Source organism: Emydura macquarii, unplaced genomic scaffold, assembly GCF_026122565.2.
Source record: "Emydura macquarii macquarii isolate MOO-44397 ecotype Brisbane River unplaced genomic scaffold, CSIRO-AGI_Emac_v2 contig_2308, whole genome shotgun sequence".
Classification (NCBI taxonomy): domain Eukaryota; kingdom Metazoa; phylum Chordata; order Testudines; family Chelidae; genus Emydura; species Emydura macquarii.
This window is the reverse complement of record NW_027132445.1, coordinates 840,545-862,007: the sequence shown is the minus strand read 5'-3', so window position 1 is coordinate 862,007 and position 21,463 is coordinate 840,545. Positions and strand designations below refer to the sequence as shown.

The 21,463-nt window shown below is 42.2% G+C and overlaps 1 protein-coding gene across 1 annotated transcript in view; it reads right to left on the bottom strand.

Annotated features, from left to right (window-relative positions):
* The window catches only part of CUNH6orf118 (chromosome unknown C6orf118 homolog), a 34,655-nt gene that overhangs the window by 7,677 nt on the left and 5,515 nt on the right, over window positions 1-21,463 (bottom strand). The window contains exons 3-8 of the mRNA XM_067560774.1: window positions 15,735-15,794; window positions 13,131-13,255; window positions 11,436-11,494; window positions 7,760-7,956; window positions 4,919-4,972; window positions 3,759-3,820 (exon numbers count right to left, since the gene is read on the bottom strand). Coding sequence (XP_067416875.1) covers window positions 3,759-3,820; window positions 4,919-4,972; window positions 7,760-7,956; window positions 11,436-11,494; window positions 13,131-13,255; window positions 15,735-15,794 — 557 coding nt within the window. The remainder of the gene's footprint in view (window positions 1-3,758; window positions 3,821-4,918; window positions 4,973-7,759; window positions 7,957-11,435; window positions 11,495-13,130; window positions 13,256-15,734; window positions 15,795-21,463) is intronic.

Here is a 21,463-nt window from a genome sequence, read left to right as displayed (position 1 = left end):
CCTGTAATTAAATTCCATATTAATAAAGTTACGTGCTTTAAGGGCAAAGGATGATAAAGTTCTGACATCAGACTATTAGACATTCGCCTTCAATTGTGCCTCAAGACAGGCTTTGATTCAGAAATCTCATGCTATTGCTAATGTTTTAGTTATTCTGATCTATCCTGGATAAGAGGGGTAATGTCAACTCCAGAATTGAGAATCATAATATTAGGAGGGTAGAATATGGAGATATCTCATTTATAAAATGCCTTATTACGCAAATATCCTGAGGCACTGTACATTTTTAAAGGGTTTATACTTGAGCTCTACTGGAAGCAAAATTTAAGTCTTAGATTATACTTAAAAACATTTAGTGAGGGCACTTCCTTAAGTACCACAGGGCTAATTACTTTTAATAATTAACACCATAGAAATGAAACTAATTAACCTTGTATTCAAGTATATCTACTACTAATTGCCTTGATATGTTATTTCTAATAACCTCTTGGCTAACCAAGGGCTGCATTTGAATGATTTTAAAATAATGCTATTACATTTTTATTTTTTACAAAATAGTTTTAATTATTCAGTCAGATGCATGGGCACTCCATTTCCTTCCAAGTTTTCTTTGTCATATGCCAGTGAGTTTGGTTTGTGAGGCTCCATGCCTGCTCTGTGGGGCATGCAATTCTAATCTCGAATGGTTTTCAGCCTCACAGAACCAAAGGAATATCAGAAATTAAGATTACATGCAGCCCTATAATTCTGACCCTCCCTCTAACCAGATCTGAGCTGCCACAGTTCCTGGGCCAACTACACCTCAGACCCCTCCAGCTGCTCCCACTTTGTATCAATAATCAGTGGATCAGAGATTGACTCTATAGCCTGGGAGTCAGAGCACTCACCTGGGATATGAGACACCCAAGTCCCTTCTCCAAATCAGGCAGAGCAGGGATTTGAGAACAGGTCTCCCACCCCACCCCCCAGATGAGTGCCCTAACTACCAGGCTATTGGCTGTAATGGGTATGGGATCTCTCTTTCTCCTTCCCTCCCTCCCATCCACCACCTCCCATGAGCAAGGCACCTACATTAGGCCAGTACTAACTCCAGGAGAGGGTTCACAGGTGTGAATCCCAAGCAGAAATAGGCACCTCCCTCCACAGCAGTGCAGGGCAGGGGCAGAGTTCGGGCCCCGCCCTCTCCTTGGCATTTTCTATTGACTACGTCAGTTAGCTCCCCGCTCCCATGCTGCTTCTGTGAATCCCACTCTTAGGCACCTAATTCTCCACAGTTATTGTATAAGCAGTGTTGTATTGAGGGCCTAAATCGGGTTTGTTAATTCCACTGGGCAACAACTAAATCCCTTTGTGGATTTAGGCCTTTGTAACTGCTTATAAGCTTTTGATCTGTTAGTTCCCAGCTCTGGCAAAGTAATCTTGCAATTTTGGGTTGGGAAATAGGTCATTGTCTGGGGTAATTGTTCGTTGGGAGATTGCTTATCTAGAGCCATTGTGTTGCTTTCCTGCCTGTTTTTTCAACAGCCTCCTATCAAGCTAGTTCAATATATTCATACAGGAAAGTCTAATAACCCAACATACAACAACTTTACTTTATTGACCAGCTCACATAAGTATTCACAGAACAGTATTTTTAGATAATTACATTGCAGCTCTGTGTCTGCCATGTGAGTTATGAACCATTTGGTAATGTGATCCTCCACTAACAAAAAAACACTCGGATCCCAGGTACGATCCAGTGCTGACAATCCACAAATGAGTTAAAGAGCATGAAGCAGATTCTGAAATCTTCTGTTACATTTAACACTGAACTGAAAAGCATTTTACATGCCAAGATTTGAGTTCACAGTTCTCTGTTTGCTACAAGGCTTCATTAAAATACATAAAAGAGTGCTGTGTCTTTTCTACATTCCTACTGGTGATTTAAAAGTTAGCAATTCTGTCAGTGGCAGCAAATAAAACACAGAGCCCCTTTAAACTCAGCCTGTGGCAGCTGAGAAAAGAAGGAAACAGTGTTCCACTAATCTGTATTAATGTGTCATTTTAATTGGAGTCTACATGTATAGATTCAGATTTGCACCGTTAGTCACATAACTGCCTGCGTACATTCGGGAATGTTAAAGACCGCCGCTCTGTATATACAGAAACCACTGTTGTCTGTGGGGACTGAACCTGGAACATTCACCTCCAAAAGCAGTGCACCTACCATCTGAGCTCTAGGAATAACATCTTTAGATATGGTTAAATAGCATAGTGTTAAAATACCATGGGGACAGATATTATAAGGCGATAGGCACTTAATGTCTCAGATCATTAAGTAAACGAGAGGTTTTTCATCCAGTGGGCACTGGATCAGACCCTACACCAGTATATGACATATGTCTCACTGGTATATGAAATACGTAATTTAAACAAGCAAATCAGGAAGTTGTAGGTACATGGCAAGTTAAAGAATGTAACTCATCATAGGGCTGCAAAATACCTGATTTGCCTGCAGGTAGTGGTTATTTGTAGGGACCAGTTATGCACATGCAAATGCATGCATGGTACTATAGGTGCATAACTTGAAATATCTTGCCCAAATTTCATCACTGAATTGGACTCTTAAAACTTTTTGTGTGTCTGTTTTTCAGTTCAACGTCAACCCCTTTCTGCTATAGAAGTTTGCAAGTTAGGTTTTCTCAAAACTATATTGCTGACCTATAACGCACACCAAAATCTGATGTTATGCCACACATTTTAATATCTACATGCATTTGAATACAGACAATTAACAGAGAGAGCAGTATGTGATTAGCTGAAACAGCATCTGTAGACATAATAAACGAAGTCTTGGGTTAAATCTTTGCACATAATGGAAACCATAATAATAAATACATTCCTTACTTACCTCTGAAATAAGCATAGATGTCAAAAGTATAATCTTTATCATGCAGATTTAGCTGCATGCTGTCTCTTTTTTCGTTCATTACATCCTGACCCTAACAAGATGTGCTGTAGGAAGGTGAGGAAGATACCTGAGGGGAGTGGTAATGGAGTGTACAGTCTTCGACCCCTGGGAGCCATTTCAGATCCAGCCCAGCTCAGCAGTGACTAAAACTTTCTAACTCATTACTTTATAAAGCACTTTAAAATCTCTTGAATACAAACAGCACTACTTAAACCCAACATCCCACCGAAAATAAAGATGCTCTCTGTGTGAAAGAAGCTTGGTGGTCTGAGTTCAGTTCCTGGATATAAGTCCACATCATAAAAAACACTACTACAACTGGCACTGAACAGCAGTCTCAGAACAGAGGCCAAGGACTGAATGGGCATAGAGACTGTACTACCCTCTCATGCCTGGAGGTCACCCCTCCAGGGTGAGTCTGAAGCATACTGGCAGGGCAGTATGGGAAAGCTTAGACAGCCCCTACAATGTATCTGCTGTGTAGCTGAATAGATTACTGCAGCAACTGAGAGTGTCAATCAAACACCATGCATAAACACTCAGATTCACATTATTTTTTTCTTCGCTTACTCTAAGTTTCAGGGCCTTATTTAAATTGAGTCCTTAATTTAATCCCTAAAGTGCTACTGTGCATGCTGTATGATCTAAAACTTAAACCTTGCAGCTATAAATAACTGATCTTTCTTACTGTGGTCTGGGAAGTTGTTATGATGGGGGTTTCAATCATCATTTTGTAAAATGTAACATTTATAACATCAATCTAAAACAATATGGTACACCCAAAATATATAGTAACATTCAAACTCACCGCTGACTTTCCTGGGGAACCTTCTGTCTATTTAAGATTTCTGTGATGTTGTTTTCAACTTCCTTAAAAAAAAAATTATGGAAATATGTCTGTAATATTAATTGGCAGTGTTTGTGATAAATGGTGGTGCTGGAGTCTTTTTTAAACTCCTTAACCTGAATTTATGGGAAAGGGATACTGTGGTTCATGAGTTATAAAAGTTAAAAGTTCAAGAGAAAGTTTAAAGTTGTCAAGCATCTTTGGACATTATGCAGTTTTACACTTCCTGTTGATTCTCACAGACTGTCACAAAACTGACAGGAATCAACTGCAGCGATTAAGACAGAGAAAACAGCTAGGATAGATTACAGAGGCGTATATTATTTCTTCTTGTTAGTTAAATAATTTATTCTAAAATTGCCATAGCCATCAGTGAAATTCTATTGCTCCCATCTGTGCAACTGAGTCAGTTTTTGTCTTTTGACACTCTTGTGATTTTCTATTTTTCAAATATAGTTGCTGTATAAAACCTCCATTTTGGACTAATTAACTTTATAATCTCATATTTTGCCAAAATCAGAAACGATGACTAATATCTTGGGTACTGACACATAGCATCAGATTCTTGACTGTGTGGTAGAATATTATCTGCACATAACATTTTATGTTTCTCTCCAAATTGTCAGTTATCTACTTGGCTTCTACTCCAAACATCTGCTAGCCCGTGTATTTTTACAGAAGCCTTTCAATGTTCTTGGTTCTGAGTTATCCATTTTGTGGGTCTGTTAAACCTACCTAGCACAGGAACCCTTCCTTCATTCTAGTTCCCTCATTGTGACTGGAAACTGGGAGCTTTAGCATCTTTGATTGATTTATGGATTTTGAAGCTTTGACAAGTTGTTCTAAAACAATTAATCAAGGGGGTGATCAGGAGAAACCCGCTTCTGATCAAAGTACCACAATAACTCTCCAAAACAGTGAAAAAACAAAGCAGAGGGACAACCAACACCTTTTTAGTCTCTAGCAGGAGGTTCACTTGGGCAGGAAGCAGAACCACAGTAATCCATGGGAGTCTTTCCAATGACTTCAGTGGACTTTGAATCAGATAGTGAAGGTAACTGGAGGAAACTGGTTTATAATGGGGCTTTGGACCACATCACAGTGCTAAAGAGGGAACTTACTTTTATTTGGAGTTGAAGGAAGCTGTTGGCGGAGTTGAGTCTGAGAGCTTCAGCCTGTAAAAGCAAGAACACACCTCTGCAAAACTGTAACACAACATTTCCAAAAAAAGCTAATCGTTGAACTGACCTGTTTTTAAAATGCAACATCTGTGCAAGGTACGTTATTGCTGCCTTCGCAGGATGAGATCCTCGTGTTAGGAGACATATGGAGAGGAGCTAGTTCAATTAGGTTGCTCTTCTTAAATGATAGCATGCTTGCCCAAGTATCCAGTGGGTGGAAGGCTCAGATTACAGATTTATGGTTATGGATAATCATTTGAAATCATATATACCTGATACAGTCAGGGCCAGATTAAGCAACCAACAAGCCTGCGCTCGGGGAGCTAATTCCTCAGGCTGTGCAGGGGGCCCCTTCACTCTCAGGGCTCATATCCTTGCTGAAGGTGCCTGGAGCGGCTGCCCGTGAAGCATCCGGCTGGTTCTGCCTCAGGCAGCTGCTGAGTCTCTCAGGCTGAGAGCGTTGTGCAACATTGCCCTCTGCCGGCTGCTCTTCCTCATTACAGCTCAGGTAATGTCAGGCAAAAAATAAAACAAAAAAAATCCCACGAACAGAAAGTTAAAACCGTATAAGGAACTTCTGGATACTCACATCCCTTTTAATAGGTCTCTCTGGAGCAGAGAAAAGAATTTGGTCTCTTAAGGTGCTTCCCATTTTGTACACAAATTAATTGTTTATTTAGCTGTGAGGAGCATAACTCATGCATTGCTGATCAGTTTGCACTAGAAACTTTTCAGAAAAAGTGGTGGGTTTATAACCTTTTCTTTGCCAGCACAGGAATGGAAGATTGTGGTGGCTTATTGCTGTTATTCACTGGTCTAATATATTAACACTATATAAATTTATCTGAGTCGAGACTGTTTTCTCCAAATGAGTGTTTGTCATTTGTGGGTAGCAGGTTATTTTTAAAGCAAACTAAAGTCTTCTGTCTTATACATTTTGATAAGAAGACAAGATTGAAAAAAGTGGCAGGCAAGACAAAGAATCTGAAGGTAGTCAGTCAGTTTAAAGGCATCCAAGTGAAACCCAACGACACAACGACGGTCAGTGGGCTTGATCTGGAAAAGACAAAAAGTGTGGAGTGTGCATGCTTTTTGGTTTGTTCTTTTGTTTTCATATTTTTTCCTGGGTGCCACCCAATTGCATGGCTGCTCTGTTTTGCTACTCGTACAACTAACTGAATGGATCTGATGTCCTGAAAGAAGGCTAAATTCAGCTTTAGAGGATGATAGGTTTGGAAAAACATTTGAATTTTTTATGTGTATTTAAATCATGTCTACCAATCATTAAGTGTGCCATATTTCACTTTCTGCATGAGCAGGGAATATTCAGCTTTTATTTGATTTCAGGAAATTACTTCACTTAACACAGTTGGGATTCCTATTCACATGACCATGGGCAGGGATAGGCAAAGCATGGCTTTATCAAGAGCTTGTGGTATTTCTAATTGCACAATTTCCAAAGGAAAGGGAATCCATTTTTTAATGCCTTAGGCACTAATCCTGCAGGCACTTCCACACCTTTAACTTTTCATACTGTCAATGATCCCAAGACTTCAATGGGACCACTCACTGAGTTCAAGGTAGGCCTTTGAATAAATCTCTGCAAGATCAGAGCCTGAGTCCTGGTCTACACTTACCTAGAGATTCGGCGGCAGTTGACGGGAGTTACCCAAACTACACAGAGTAGCTTGCGTAACTCAAGTCGACTGCTCTGCTTCCGTTCTGTGTGCTGTCTCCACTGCACTGTTCCCATCGACGCAGCACTACGCTACTTGAGGGGGTGGTTTACCAGCGTCGATTTCCTGATCAATTGAGCGGGTCTACACTGACCACTCAATTGATCCAGAAACATTGATCTGGCGGCAGCGAATTTGCCACCATCAATATAGACATGGCCTTAGACTGTACACTCTGGGACAGAGGCTGTCTCTTATGTCCAGCACAGGGAGCTCTAATCCTGACTGGGACTTCTGTATGCTGCTGGAATACAATTAAATAGGTAATCATAGTAATTTTGTAACAAATATTAACATATATTTGTAGTTTTATTCCTCTGCTTGGCTTTATTAAATAATTATTTTATTAAATATTGACAATATATTGTAGGCCTGGTATTATCAGTCTGGATTTAACCAGGACTTCCTTTTTGTGCCTGAAATGTGGTGCTAGCAGGTAAATTCATTTAGACATCCAGGAAACTGACTTGCCGGCACATTCAGATATTTAGATGTCTAAGGGTGGGATTCTTAAAAAGCACTTCGTGCTGGCCCAACTCTGCTCCCTTTCAAGTCAATGGGAGTCTTACCATTGTCTTCAATAGGAGAAGAGTTAGGCCAACTGAGTGCTTTTGAAAATTCCACCTGTAATGACCTTAGAGGTGCACACAGTTATTACCACCCTCCTAGTGCAGGAGCTAAAAGAGAGAACGTCAATTTAAAAAAATCTGACTCTGCACCTGTATCAGTTATATATTTTAACTTATGTCCTTTACAAAATATATGGCTCTAAAGCCTTAATCCTGCAATGTGGTGCATGCAGACAGACCCCTAGGTCAGCAGAGCTCCATTTACTTCAACAGGGGTCACCCACACATTGCAGGATCAGAGCCTAAACACCATGGTGTTTGGGGCCATGTAAATATTAGGAGTAGAGATATACGTTATCAGAGGAGAAAATAAAGACAACTGAGTAGCTCTCTGTCTCGTTTTCTAAAGAGCCCATCACCAAAGTAGTTAGGCACCAATAAATGTGGTAGGAACTATTTACAAATAATTGTCATGCCTCTATGTCTTTAACAGTCTTCTCTGTAGTATTTGCCATCCCAGCATGTGTCATGGTTTCTCTGATCTCTTTCTCCATCGCTTGCATTTCCTCCCACTTAGCGAGAACTTGGCACCTCATGGATTCAATTTGTTCAGCAAGGGAGAGATGTTTCCCTTCAGGCAGTTTCATGGCATGGTCACTGGAGATCTCTGGAACTATAAAAAGGCAGGGAGAGTTAATGGGTCACACTGTTGCTGGAGAGTTATTTGGCTATTTTGTGCTACACTGTTGCAATTTCAGTTTGAGAACCCAGTGAAAATGGCAAAATGTCTGCAGAGAGACCAACGAGAAATTAGATTGCATGCTCTTTTCTCAGAAATTGCCAGATGATGAATCAGCTTGCAGGCATGCATGGTACCTAGGAATTATGGCTTGTCTGGCAGCGCAATGAGTATGATAGTGTCAGTTTCATTCCTAGCAGATAATAAAGTTGATTGCGTGTTTAAAAAAAAAAGAACAAAAAATCTGTCCAGTTAGTGAGTGAAGTATGACTGCTAAGCATCTGATAGAATATTTAGAAATATCCCTTCATAAATTATACAGTATTTTGTTATGGCGGTACTCTCGTGTTCATATCAAGCCATGGATCCCCTTCTCTCCAGATGACCTCCCCAACTGCACACTAAGTTTCTAACTTAGTTTCCTCTTCCAAGCAGTGAGCATCATCTTCTTCCACTCGTCCCCCACCAGGAAACATGTGGCATCAAATTTCTGCCTTTGGTTTCAATAGTCCAGCCAGTGATCATACTTGGTATAACAAATAGCAGTCACTGCATAGCCACCTGTCCATTGTCAAATGTTTGGTAGACCTCACTGCAGAGGTGAGTTTTAAGGACAGCTATACTAAAAACAATGCAGTAATTTGCAATGTTCATGAAAGTTTTGAAGGCACAAACACTAAACATCATTGTGGTTAAAGTTCTGCAATCAGGAGACCGGGGTTCAATTCTTGCCTTTGCCACAGGCTTCCTATGTGATGTTTGCCAAATATTTTAATTTCTCTGTGCTTCATTGTCCATCTGTAAAATGGGAATAATAATAGTATTTCCTTTGTCTGTCTTGTCTATTTAGACTATAAGCTTACAGAGCAAGGACTGTCTTTTAGTATGTGTTTGCAAAGTGACTAGTACATTTGGGCCTCAATCTCATATGGGGATTTTTAAGCACAGTATTCACCCCCTTCTGAATTTGTTCTTTGTAATTCTTTTTTTATCTGAAACGTCCTACGTACAGTTATCTAGCTAGTTGAAAATATCGGGGAGGGGAGCTTGAGATTAATTGGGCCAGCATTTTTGAGAGGCAAGACTTTAAAAAGGGAAGTGTTTTCACATAGTTCATAAATCTTCTAACCCATTTCATGCACAGCCATCTTTCAGAAGTGTCTTGGCCTAGAAATTTCAAAGTCATTAGCTCTGTAGGAGATCTAGAGCCAATGATAATTTCTGAGCAGGACAGCTATAAAGCTTTAGAATTCAAAGCCTGTACTCTTATGTAGAATCAGACATAGCAAGGCAAATGCAGTCCTGGCTAGGTCCACTGAAGTGCATGCAGTTACAACAGGTCGGAACTTGGGCTAATGTATTTCCCAAGTGACGAAAAAGCAGAAGTTGGTTTGATTATACAACACTTTTCATATGCAACGTGTGTTCATAAGACTGAGTAAGATACCCATAGTAGTGCCCAAAATATAACACTGATAAGAGATCACATACAGTCTTGGGTATGATACCTTGGGTATTTAATTGAGAGGGAGTATATGGGCCAAAACAGAGTTATCTCCTCCCGTTTCAGAAGCTTCCAGGTAGTATTTAATATATGTGTGAAGCAGCTATCAGAGACAGCCAGAAAGCATCTCAGTTTAACAACTCATGTAGCTATTTACTCTCTCTATTTACAATGTAGAAGTTTATCATTTGATATGGTCACATGCTATGGGAAGAAGCCATCTTTTGCATCTGCTATAAATAAAGAAGTTTAACAAATGCATAAAACATAGGTGTACTATGCCATCAGACTTGGCATGCTGTATTCTGGCCTGATGGCATTTCACACAACTTCAGAAATGGCTAGGTTCATCAGGAAATAAAGTCTCCTTCCTTTGTTGCCCTTTCATGGGCTTCCAAATTCACGTACTCTTTTCTTTATTGAATCAGTTGAAAGACTGAGAGTCAATTCTCAGTGAAGGCAAATTCAAAACTGATCAAAGGAGATCATTTTTCATGCAGTGTGGAATTAGACTGTGGAACTCATTGCCACAGGATGTTGTTGAGGCTAAGAATTTAGCAAGCATTGAAGAGGGATCAAACATTTATATGAACAACAAGATTATCCAGAGTTATAATAGATGATGCTCCAAAGAGTTTTGAAAGGGCTATAAAAGCTCATGCAGCAATGCTTAACCTGTCTTCTGACTATTAGAGATCAGGACAAGACCTTCATGAAGGGTCAGATTATCTCACATCAGAGTCATCTCCTGCTGCCTATAAGATACTTAATTAGATGGACCACAGTTCTTATCTGGTATGGCATGCCCCATGTTCTTTAATAAATGCAAATGTTCCTGTTGATTTCAGTGGGATTTAGAACAGGCCCAGAATGACAGAAAGGTAAGAAATGTTGCCTTATTCCACAAGATGCTCCCAGCACCACTTAGATATATTTCTTTAACAGCTGCTTAGCTTTAGAGCAGTGGTTCCCAACCTGTGGCCTAGAGGCCAAAAGTGGCCCGTGGGGTGTTTCAAAGTGGCCCACTGCTCCCCTCCTGCTGGCTGCAGAAGGGAGCTACTGCCTAAGAACGCAGGTGGGGCGTGTTGCTGTGGGGCTACAAGATGGGTGCAGGTTCCTTGCTACAGCCAAGAGGATGGGAGATCAGCACTCCCCTACCCCTGGCTGTAGCAGGGAGCACTGCAAAGTGATCCTCCTGGGTCCATAGATGCTCGGAGTCCCTGCTGGAGCCAGAGGGAGGGGAGCATTGATCTCCCATCTCTCTGGCTGTAGAAGGGAGCCACTGCCTAGGGATCCAGGTGGAGCACACAGGGTTACAGGACACGTGCAGTTTCCCTGCAGCAGCCAGGGGGACAGGAGACCAGCGAGGAGGCTCGCTGAACTCCTTCCGTCTAGCTGCACTTGGGGGTGGGGGATCTGCTGGTGGAGCAGCCAAGACCTAACATGCTTGAGAAGGGGCAGGACTCTAAAAATCAGTGCCTTACAGTTTGACCTGCACTTAGCAGGCCACCCACTGTGACTTAGCTGTCAGGCCATGTGCTTCAGTGTGTGGTGACAGTCACTCATCTACCCTGGTGCTTTGTCTGTCAGTGTGTGACATACTGTGAGTAATTTGTAGGTGTAAAATAGTGAATGTAAAAATGAGCACAGTAGCTTCAAAATGTTTACTTTAAATATGTAGTGATTTGTAGTCCTTAATGGTGTGTACGTCAATACATTTTTTATCAGTTGATAGAGTGGTGGCCCCTCAGGGTTGTAAAAACGATATTTGTGGCCTTCAAGCCAAAAAGGTTGGGAACCACTGCTTTAGTGTGTTTCAGGACCCTGATTCACAATATGTGGATTTTTTGTGTGTTTGTATTTTTTGCAAGACACTCTTTCTGTAAATCCGCTCTGCACTGTTACTCACCCATTTTATTCTCAGGAGACTGACTCACCCACAACTGAATTTCTAATTCATTTCTGAGCCTAGAGTGGAACAAAAGAGAACAACGTGTTTATGTGATCGCAGCCATGTTTTGAGTATCATGTTGCAGATTAGACACAAGCCAAGACAATTCAGGTAAACCTGCACCTCTTATACATGTGAGGATTCCCACTGTTGTCCATAGGACAAATTTTGCACTCAGGTATACTTGTGTAAATGCAGAGTAACAGTAAATTCAGATTGGAGTTACTCTGGATTTGAGAAAACAGAGAAAAAACAACTTGGTTGCTAAATGGAAATACTGAAACATTGACACATTATTTAAACACATGGTAGGCGACACACATAGCTGGAAATACATGTGGAGTTTTGTCCATGTAACCCATTGCAGAGTCATGTGATGATCAGCTGATCATGTACTTGGCCCTCCTCACCTACCTTCTGCTGATTAATCCATCTCCCCTGGACTTGTTTTAAAATTTCAAGCAGCTTCTAACAGATGCCATTTTAAAAAGATATCAACCAAGAAATGTTTCTTTCTTCTCTTCCACCCACAATTACATGAGGCCAAGGCCCAGGACAAGCAAAATTCACTCCCACACTAGTAACTCCTCTTGTCTACTTAAAAATGTTACAGCTTTAAATTCAGGTTACTAGTGGCCCTGCAAGGGTAGAAATGCAGAGACCACTGGGACAGGGAAATCCCCAGTTTTTCTCATATAACAGACTCCTTTCTAGCCCTGAAAGGTCTTGTGATAATGGACTTCTATACCTAATGTTGTCAAAGATTTGAAGACCTATTTTAGGTCATTTTTGGAGGTTTGTATTATTCCCTCTGAACCCGATACAGTTAAATTCATGGTAACTAAGGCAGCAAGGTTCGCTACTGGAAGAATACAGAAAATAGTCAAAATACATTTTTCTGAAACTCTAAACATTTGTAAGATATGTTGCATATATAGAATGCATGAAGTTGTGAGGTGGTGTTAAGGTTTTACACCACATTTCTGAGCCATTCCAAACTCAGACCAATGAAACTCATCTCCCACACCTCTCTGTCACACAGTTTGTCTCCATAGACACATACACACATGTATAATTGTTTGGCCACTGTTAATTAGCTACTTAATTGTTTTCGCTAGAGTTTCCTTTAGTGTGAATAAGGCTTTGTCACACTTCGATATCTTAACAATCACAGAATCATGCAAAATAAGTTTGAAAAGCACAGTACTAATGCTGTTATGTACACAATTTTGATTGAATAAAAATAACTACAAAACAAATTAAACAGACATTCAGTTATCTAATCTAGGTAGACAAGCTCATGCAAAAAGTATAAGGAAAAAAGTCAAGTAGGTTAGACTGACTGGCTAGTTCCTGAGTATGGTGGAAGGGGTGTTGAAAGTGGGAGAGGGAATTTTAGGGGTTGTGATTGATTGAGTGCAGATGAAATAATATTTTATTTTAAGGGTATATTTTGGAACAAAAAATAGTTTGTTTCCAACCTATGTAAATGGATCATCAGCAATATTTCAACAATACAGTAGGGACTGAATAGTTTGAGCTAGGAATAACTCCATTTATTTTGCAATAGTAACAGACTCTTATCCTCTATGTTTACTAGGCACTAAAGTGGAATAACATATATTTTGCATGTCTTACACTTACAGCACTTACTCTTCATTTCGCTCCAAGACACTTCTGGCTTTTTTCACAAGTATCTGTACTTCTCGTCTGATCTCTTCTATTTCTTGCGTCTTCACGGCTCTTTTTTCCAAACCTTTTACCTGAGCCATCAGGGTCTGTGAGATTACATAAACAGGAGTGAAATATCAGAACATGCACTTTTATAATGGGTATACAGGAGAAACATGCAAGAACTTGTACAATTTTTCTTCACTGGATACACAGTATCCAGCACAACTCTTTTTATTTATTTATTTATTTATTTATTTTTTAGGTGAAAATCAATTGCGAGGGAGGCTTCTGAATGAGCTGCTCAAGGATAAAACTTCCAATTATGAACTAGAAAAACTACTGTGTGTTTTCCAACCATCTTTATAAACAGACAATTCATTCTAATTCCACAGAGATATTGGAAAGGTAGAGTAAAGGCTGTTCCTAACTGAAAGAGGACTGACAATGATGTGCGTCTCCCCCAGCCAATTATCCATCCATTCCTACCCACCTGAAGGCTTTGCTGCTTGTGGAATAATCCCTTTCGTTGCTTCTCTACTGTGTCATGAGCTAGTTATGCTAGAGAAAGCACACTTCTACTGCTTTCAGGTGTGCCAAGCTCATCATTACCTTCCATTGTGGTTTCAACAGACCATTAATAGCACACAACAGAACCACCACCCCAGTACAGAGTGCCATTAAGGAAGGGGGGTGGTACCTAGGGTGAAATCTGCACCCCATTAAAGTGAATGGTAAACTCCCACAGGACCAGGAATTTCACCTTGAGAGTACAACAAGAGCCTGTACTTGTGGCTGGCTGGAGACCATTGACCTAAATAATTTCCTTTACATTTCAAAACTGAAAAAACCCAGTAAAAGCAAAATGAAAGTATCAAATGTCACACAGTATCCTTGTGTTATAAGCTTCAAAACAGCCATATATAACAAGCAGAAAACACAGTCAATCAGAGAGAATAAAAAAATGATAAGCAGAGAATAAGCCTCTTAGGGTGTGTCTCCACAGAGGCTGGGAGCGTGCTTCCCAGCGTAGGTTGACAGACGTGCCCTAGCTCTGCTTGAGTTTAAGTGCTGAAAATAGCCGTGTGGCCACAACGGTAGGTGTGGCGGTTCAGGTAGCCCCCAGAGAACAAATGCACCAGACTACCTGACTCCACGGGTCTGTACTCAGACTGCAAGGCCACCATGGCCACACAACTATTTTTAGTGCGCAAGCTCAAGCGGAGCTTGTACACATCTGTCTACCCACTCTGGGAAGTGTGCGCCCAACTACTATGTATCCATCTGTACCCTTAGAGAGCCAATTTCTGTCCCCTGATTCAAAGCCACCCAGTCCTGGCCCAAGTTAGGGCTCCACAGTGACTACAAGCGGGTGGAGAATCAGGTGAATCATTGCACTTCTCCCTGTCCTGCCTGCATTCCACTCAGAATGCCCCCGATGTACCTTCTTCATCCATTTATGCTGAGGGGGGAAAGGGTGGGACAGGCAGCTGATGTAGAAGGCAAGTGGAGCTAACTTTACCAGCTTTATTCTAATAGGAGTTTCCCTGCACAGGAGGAATTCTCCTCCTGCTTTAAGGGAACAATACACCCCTACATTGCCTTAGACAGGAGAATCTAGCTTGAAATGTTTACACAGCTCTGTGTAATTTTCAGTACAAATACCAAAGTTTAAATTCAGATGTTATGCTCCCCACAAAACCACAGCGCAGAACATTTCTCTGATGCACCCTCCCTGCTTTCTGAGCTTTAAACATCTGGCTATGTGAAAATATATTTATGTAACTTGTCTACACCATAACTGGACACCACAGCTTGGCAGTTATTCAGAACGTTTTCTTTGCTATTTGTGAGGGCATTTTTTTGTGACGCAGATATATGTCCACTAGGAATTGAAGTGAAACCACTAGATCATTCGACAGAGACCAACAAACAGATGTCAATGGTAGTGACTTTCAGTCACTACCAATCTGGGCTGGCTTCAAAGCAGAGACTTAGAGATAAATAACTCTGGATTTAAATTATGAATCTCCTGAGCCATTCAGTCAACTCAAATTCCCCCTTCTGATCACAGGAGAAAATGGAACATATCTTAATACAGAATGAACAGTGTGCAGATGCAATATTCCTCAGTGAAGTCACAGTTCCCAACAATGCATATACTGCATAGCCAAAGTTCATGGTTGGGTGAACTGCTTCAACACATTCAATTACTACTGTTTCTGACAACTCTGTTTTCATGCCCTGAAACCTGCCGCCTCCTTATCCTTTGCTGTTGGTGCTCCTGCCGAAGTTCTCATGAGCAATGAAGTGAAGGGCACACCTGAGATCTTTGTATCAAAGATAAGTGCAAATCACATTCAGTGGTCCCAAATGTGATTAAATCACAGGAGAAAATAATCAAGGTCTGTTCAATGTCATGTAATTTGTGTGGCTGTGTGCACGTGTGCATATGTCTGTTTGCATGCATCTGAAGGAAGTTTTAACTCCTGCATGTGGCTCCCCCTGCTGTTTTCTAACTTTTGAATGCAAATAACATTGATCTTGTGGCCTCATTCTGCATGGCCACTGGCAAATGACCATTACCTTGTATTGTGTTGTAGGCAGAGAATCCAGAAGTATCCCCATGTAGAGCTCATATTCATTCTAAACAAATAAAGGGGAATGGGGAACATTACAGAACAATTATCAACAGTGTTCAGAGATTATACAGCCTGGATTTACTTCAACACCAGAAACCACACATTATATGAGCTCCACAAGAACCTTTTGTGAGATGGTTGGTCCTGAGTATGGTCTTGATTTCACTGAAGTCATTTGAAAGAGTTGGATTATGTCATTTGTTAGTAAATATGCCGATTCCCAGTGCATTCTTTCCACCCCCTCTAGCTTTCCTTAACAGAGATTGGTTTTGCTCACCAATGCCCTTCCAACCCCCCCTCTCCTTCTCTTCTCCCTGTCATTAATCCCAGATAGTACTCTATTTCCTGTCCTTTGCCAGTACCGCCTGGCAACTATTGGAAAGTACTGGGGTGTGTTCACTTTCTTAAGAAATGTGAAGTGTTGCCATTTCTCTCCCTCTCAAATACCAGCTGGTATGTCACCATGGCACTTTCTAATGCCAATGGCATAACTTGACTATGTACAGAACAGAAAGAGTGAAGTTCAGTTTTCTTCACAGCGTTTTTAGGTTCTGTTCCATATTAGAGTCGCTATCACAAGGGTTCAGCCTGAGGGACAAATAGATTTGATGCCCATAGATAGAGTTTTAAATGTTATCCTTCAACATGATGACAGTTCAAAAACAGAGGGGGAATAACAAACACTGACTAGGGCAGCTAGATTATAATAATCAGCACTTTTCATATGTAGATCTCTAAGAACCTTACGCAGGAAAGTATTATCATCCCCCATTTTACAAAGAGGGAAATTAAGGCACCAAAAATTTAAGCCCTGATTTTTCAGGAGAGTTTAGGACCCAAAATTGAGGCCAGATTTTCAAAGGAGCTCAACACCCTGAGTGCTATGCTCTTTTGAAAAGCTGGCTTTTATTTAGACGACTAAATCGGAGCTGAGCTCTTTTGAAAATTTTATCTCAGTTAAGAGGGCTGATCACTTGAAAATCAGCCCCTGTGGAACCTGCCCAAGGTTACACACCGAGTCAGTGGAAGATCCAGGAATACGACCCAGGCCTCAAAACCCTCTGCCTTATTCACTACAACGTGTGCATCTTATCAAGTGTAGCATGCATGTAGCACATGGTAATAACGCCCTACAACTTGTTGGACAGTACAACAAGGAGGAGGCTGTGACTAAGGAGCATTGTTACGACATCATTAATTAAACAGCACAAAATCCTGATGGGCACATTGGACAGGCTTGCAATCTGACCAGCAGGGGAAGCCTAGGAATTAAAAGAAAGTGAAGAGACACACACACGCACTCCGTCCCTCTCTTTTTTCCCAGAATGTTTGCAACCCTAATTAGAATTAATTGGAAAGTGAGACTCCCAATATCTGTGACAGACTTCCCTGCACTAGCCCAGGCAAAAAAAAGAAAGGACATATAGAAACTGGAGAACAGCAGCCTAAATGAAGATGAAAGGAAAGCATTGAAAATATAGAGTACCCAGCACTAATACAGTCACAGTTAAAGACCTTGTGAAACTCAGGATTTAGTACCTTTTAATGACATGGGCTCCATGCCTATTAAGGTTGAAGATTTTGTCCAATTAAGGTAAAAGACCTATTTAATTGCTAAAAACCTTGAAGTGTAACCTTTGATTTATGTATTTCCAATTCATAGTTTAAAAATGAGCGATAAAATCAAACTGAATTTTTTAAGATTTGAGCCTTCAGGGTGGTTATAGATAATTTAATTTAGTGGAGGACTGTGAATGGCACATTAAGTAATAAAATTAAAAACTTTATTTAATATAAAATCATTAAACCAAATAGGCCTTCAATATAACCACACACAGCATTTATATTTATATTTTAAGATAAAACTACGTATTTAGGTGGTGATTAGTCCCTAAATGAGGAAAATCCTTTTTCTATTGATTCCTTGATAGTGGATGGGTGTGCCTAAGCTAAAATTAGTGGGCTACCCTTTTTATAATCAATTATAACACCCCTTAAATAATTAAAATTAAATTTACCAGTTACCATATCTATATTTCGGCTACCATAATTAAATATATTTTTACTTTTTCATTGGTTATTTAATATTAAGTATTATTTTAATTAGTATTTACATATATACCGTACCACTAACTATTAATATAGATAGCATTCTCCAAAACATTAACGTTCTATTTAAAACACTTGAAAACCAGTTAGGACCAAACATGTTTACATGACCTCACTGTACCTTAAGTGGGGGGCATTGTCCAGCTTGCCGGGGGGTAGAGGGAATAAGGCTTTACTGGAAGTGGGCGGAGATGGGCTCAGAGAAACTGCTGCAAAAGGATGAATGGGAGGCCACCTGCACACGAGTGGGCCATGTGCCACATGGACGCAGGATGGTGGTAGCCGGGAGAAAGACAGGGAACCCCACCTTCCCCCAGTCTGGAGAGGAGAAGCAGAAGCAGGAGAGCAGTAGCAGAAAGATGGGGGTGGATGGGGAGTTAGGTAGTGAGTCACCAACTTTCGGGAGAAGGGAACATAGCCCCCCTGGTAGCAACCAAGCTGTGTGAAGAGGCATAGGGGATTGGGTTTCAGTGTCTCCTGCAGTGGGCAGGGGTAGGGTGACCAGATGTCCCAATTTTATAGGGACAGTCCCGATATTCAGAGCTTTTTCTTATATAGGCACCTATTACTCCCCAGCCCCTGTCCTCATTTTTCACACTTGCTATCTGGTCACCCTAGGCAGGGAGGAATGTAGCTTCCCCCTCCCTGTCTGGCTCAGCATCAGCACTGGGATGGGAAGCGGGGGACAGTTTCAAGCACTTCACAGGGCAGATGGAGCAGGATTGTAGGGGTGAACCAGTGGTAGGATCCTCACAACAGGGGCAAGGGGCTGGTCCTGGAACTGAGACTGGCGGAGCTGAGGAAGGTGTATTTGATTACCAAAAGCAGTCCCCTAGGCTGATGACTGGGGTGGTTCCAAGAGAAGCAAACATGTCCACAGGGGAGCTGGCTGCATCTGCCAGTAGGACAGTCAGATGGGAATTGATACAAGTGGTCAGGGCAGTTGCTTCTGAGATTGTTCCCACAGCACTGCAGGGCTTCCAAAGCGTGCCTGGTTGCCCAGAGCTGGGAGATTCGATTCACCTGATTGCGTGAAATGGGGCCGACGCTGATGGCGGGGTGAGTTAGACTGGCATCAGAGGGAGGTTGCAGTAACAGGTGAGCCCATGCCACACAATGTGGCAACAGATGTCGGGGGCCTCGGTGAGGTGTGGGATGTGGGCCCAAGTTGTTCCTCTTGGGCTTTACATGGGGGAGATAAGGGTGGACCTAGCAGGGTAATAAATGGGCCAGGGCAAGGACTGGGAATCCTAGAGGCCATATCAGAGTTGTGTGGGGGTGCACATGCCTTGTAGGGAGGTTAATGGTATTTTACAGCTGCTACAAGCTAACTTGCAGTTGTTGCAACAGCTGGGGGCATCCATGGGTGAGGGTTCTGGACAGGTAGTGATGGAAGCCCAGCATGGGCAGAAGTTTGGGAGACAGGCGATAGGCAGGTGGGGCAGACCCCCCTCACAGGTACGGTAGCCCTCAGTGGAGGGGGGAGAGCCCTGGGCACCTTTCAACTCTCCCGCTGTCAAGATAGAGTTGCTGTCCCAGAAGTATCTGCGGGACAACAGGGCACCCCAACAGTCAGTCCCAAGTACTGTTATGCAGGAATGGCAGACACAATGGGAGTTCACCTTCTCAGAACTACTAGGGATAAAATTCTGAGAGGGGAAGACATGGACATATTATCACTGTTGCACAAGAAGCTGCTGTTGGACAGTAAATCGGGACAGAACAGAAAGATGCCTAAGCAGCCAAGGGTAGCTAGAACATGGGAAAATTGGGAGGCTGCTTTCCTTCTCTGTGCAGGTGTTATTTCAGAGGCTTATCCAGAGAGAAGCCCAACCTTGTTTAAATATATGGATATAAACAGGCAGGCATATAATGCATTTGGGGCCAAGTCTTGGTTTAATTATTGTGAGCAGTTTAGGGCAGCAACGCAAACTAGGATCTGGTGGGACATTCCACATCATACGCTGTGGCTGGATGGATGATGCCGTGGGGACCCGGAGCCCACACAGATAGTGGCCTGTTCCTTCCACAGCAAGCCTGGCAGAGGCCTAAGTCGTGTAACAATATTTGCTGGGCGTTCAATGAAAGCAGCTATTTTCACAGCATCTGTAAATTCAGGCAGGCTTGCGAAATATGCTTTGGGGCCCATACAGCCCGTTTTTGCCAGAGCAGTAAGGGAAGGTTGTGGGGGAGGGGAAAAAGGATGAGGGGTAGGTCAAGTGCTACCCATGGGTTTGGCTGGGCTGGAGCAGGCTATGGGGGACAGAACGCAAGCAGGGCAGCAGGTGAGATGAAAGCCGTGGAGTGGGCAAGGGCACCATTCCCAGGTAAGCTGGAGGTGTTTGGGGTGCTCCTGTAGGACTACCCTAAGAAAGCAGACGGGGAATATTTGGGTGGGGGGGGTTTTGTGGGGTTTCTGATCCCCTTTACGGGGAGTAGGAGTCATGTGATGCCAAAAAATTTGAAGTCATTGGCAGGGATGAGCCATATTGTAAAGAAAAAGATTACACAGGAATGAAATGAGGATAGGTTAGCAGGGTCATTCAAGCAATTGCCTATAAAGAACTTGAGGGGTTTTCCCCACTAGTCTTGGTCCCCAAGAAGGCTTCAGGAGAATATCAATTAATTCATCATGGTCATACCCACAAGGTAGTTCTGTTAATGATGGGATAGATCCAGTTTTGGGTTCCAGGCGCTATTCCTCCATTGACAAATTTGTGTGTGTGGTAAGTTCTTGAGGCCCAGAGGCATTAATGGCTAAATGTGATATGAAGTCTGCCTTTTGACTGCTGCCAGTGCATCTATTGGACTTCAACCTTTTGAGTCTCTCTTTTGAAGGACAATTCTATTTTGACAAAGCTCTGACCGTGGGCTGTGCAATATCCTCTTCAGCATTTGAAAAAGTTAGTACAACGTTGCACTGGCCAGTAATGCGGGCAGCTGGACTATGCCCAATAGTGCATTCTTTGGATGACTTTTTGTTTGCAGGGTGAGCAGGGTTGGATGGGTGTGCTCTCCTGTTGGACACCTGTCAGGCACTGACTACATAGTTGGGGGTATCCCTAGCAGAGGAAAAAACAGAGGGACCTTCCACTACATTGACCTACCTGGAGTTTGAGTGAGACACAAAGGCTGGCATATCATGGCTCCCTCAGGATAAGGTTTAGGAGCTTCTGAGCTTGCTTAGAAGAGCTATAGGGGCCAAGAAACTTACTCTTCATGGGCTGCAGTCTATTATGGTGCACTTTAGCTTTGCCTGCCAGATAGTTGCCCCAGGGCAGGCATTCTGTGCCTGGCTAGTGGTGGCCACAGCAGGCATAGCAAGGCCGCACCATTTTGTGAGTTAATTAGGGGCCATAGGAGGGTCGGTAATTTCACATCCTGGAATAGCATATGGGGCACCATAGTTATTTCGAGAGGATGGGGTTCACCTGTCAGACTTGGGCACAGACACGTTTTTGGCCGATATAAAAGGGGGCACTAGGAGATGTTTGGGAACCTGACTGGGTTTCAGGGGGAAGGAGCCAAGCCAATTACTGGCACCTCCTTTTGGCAGATGTCCAG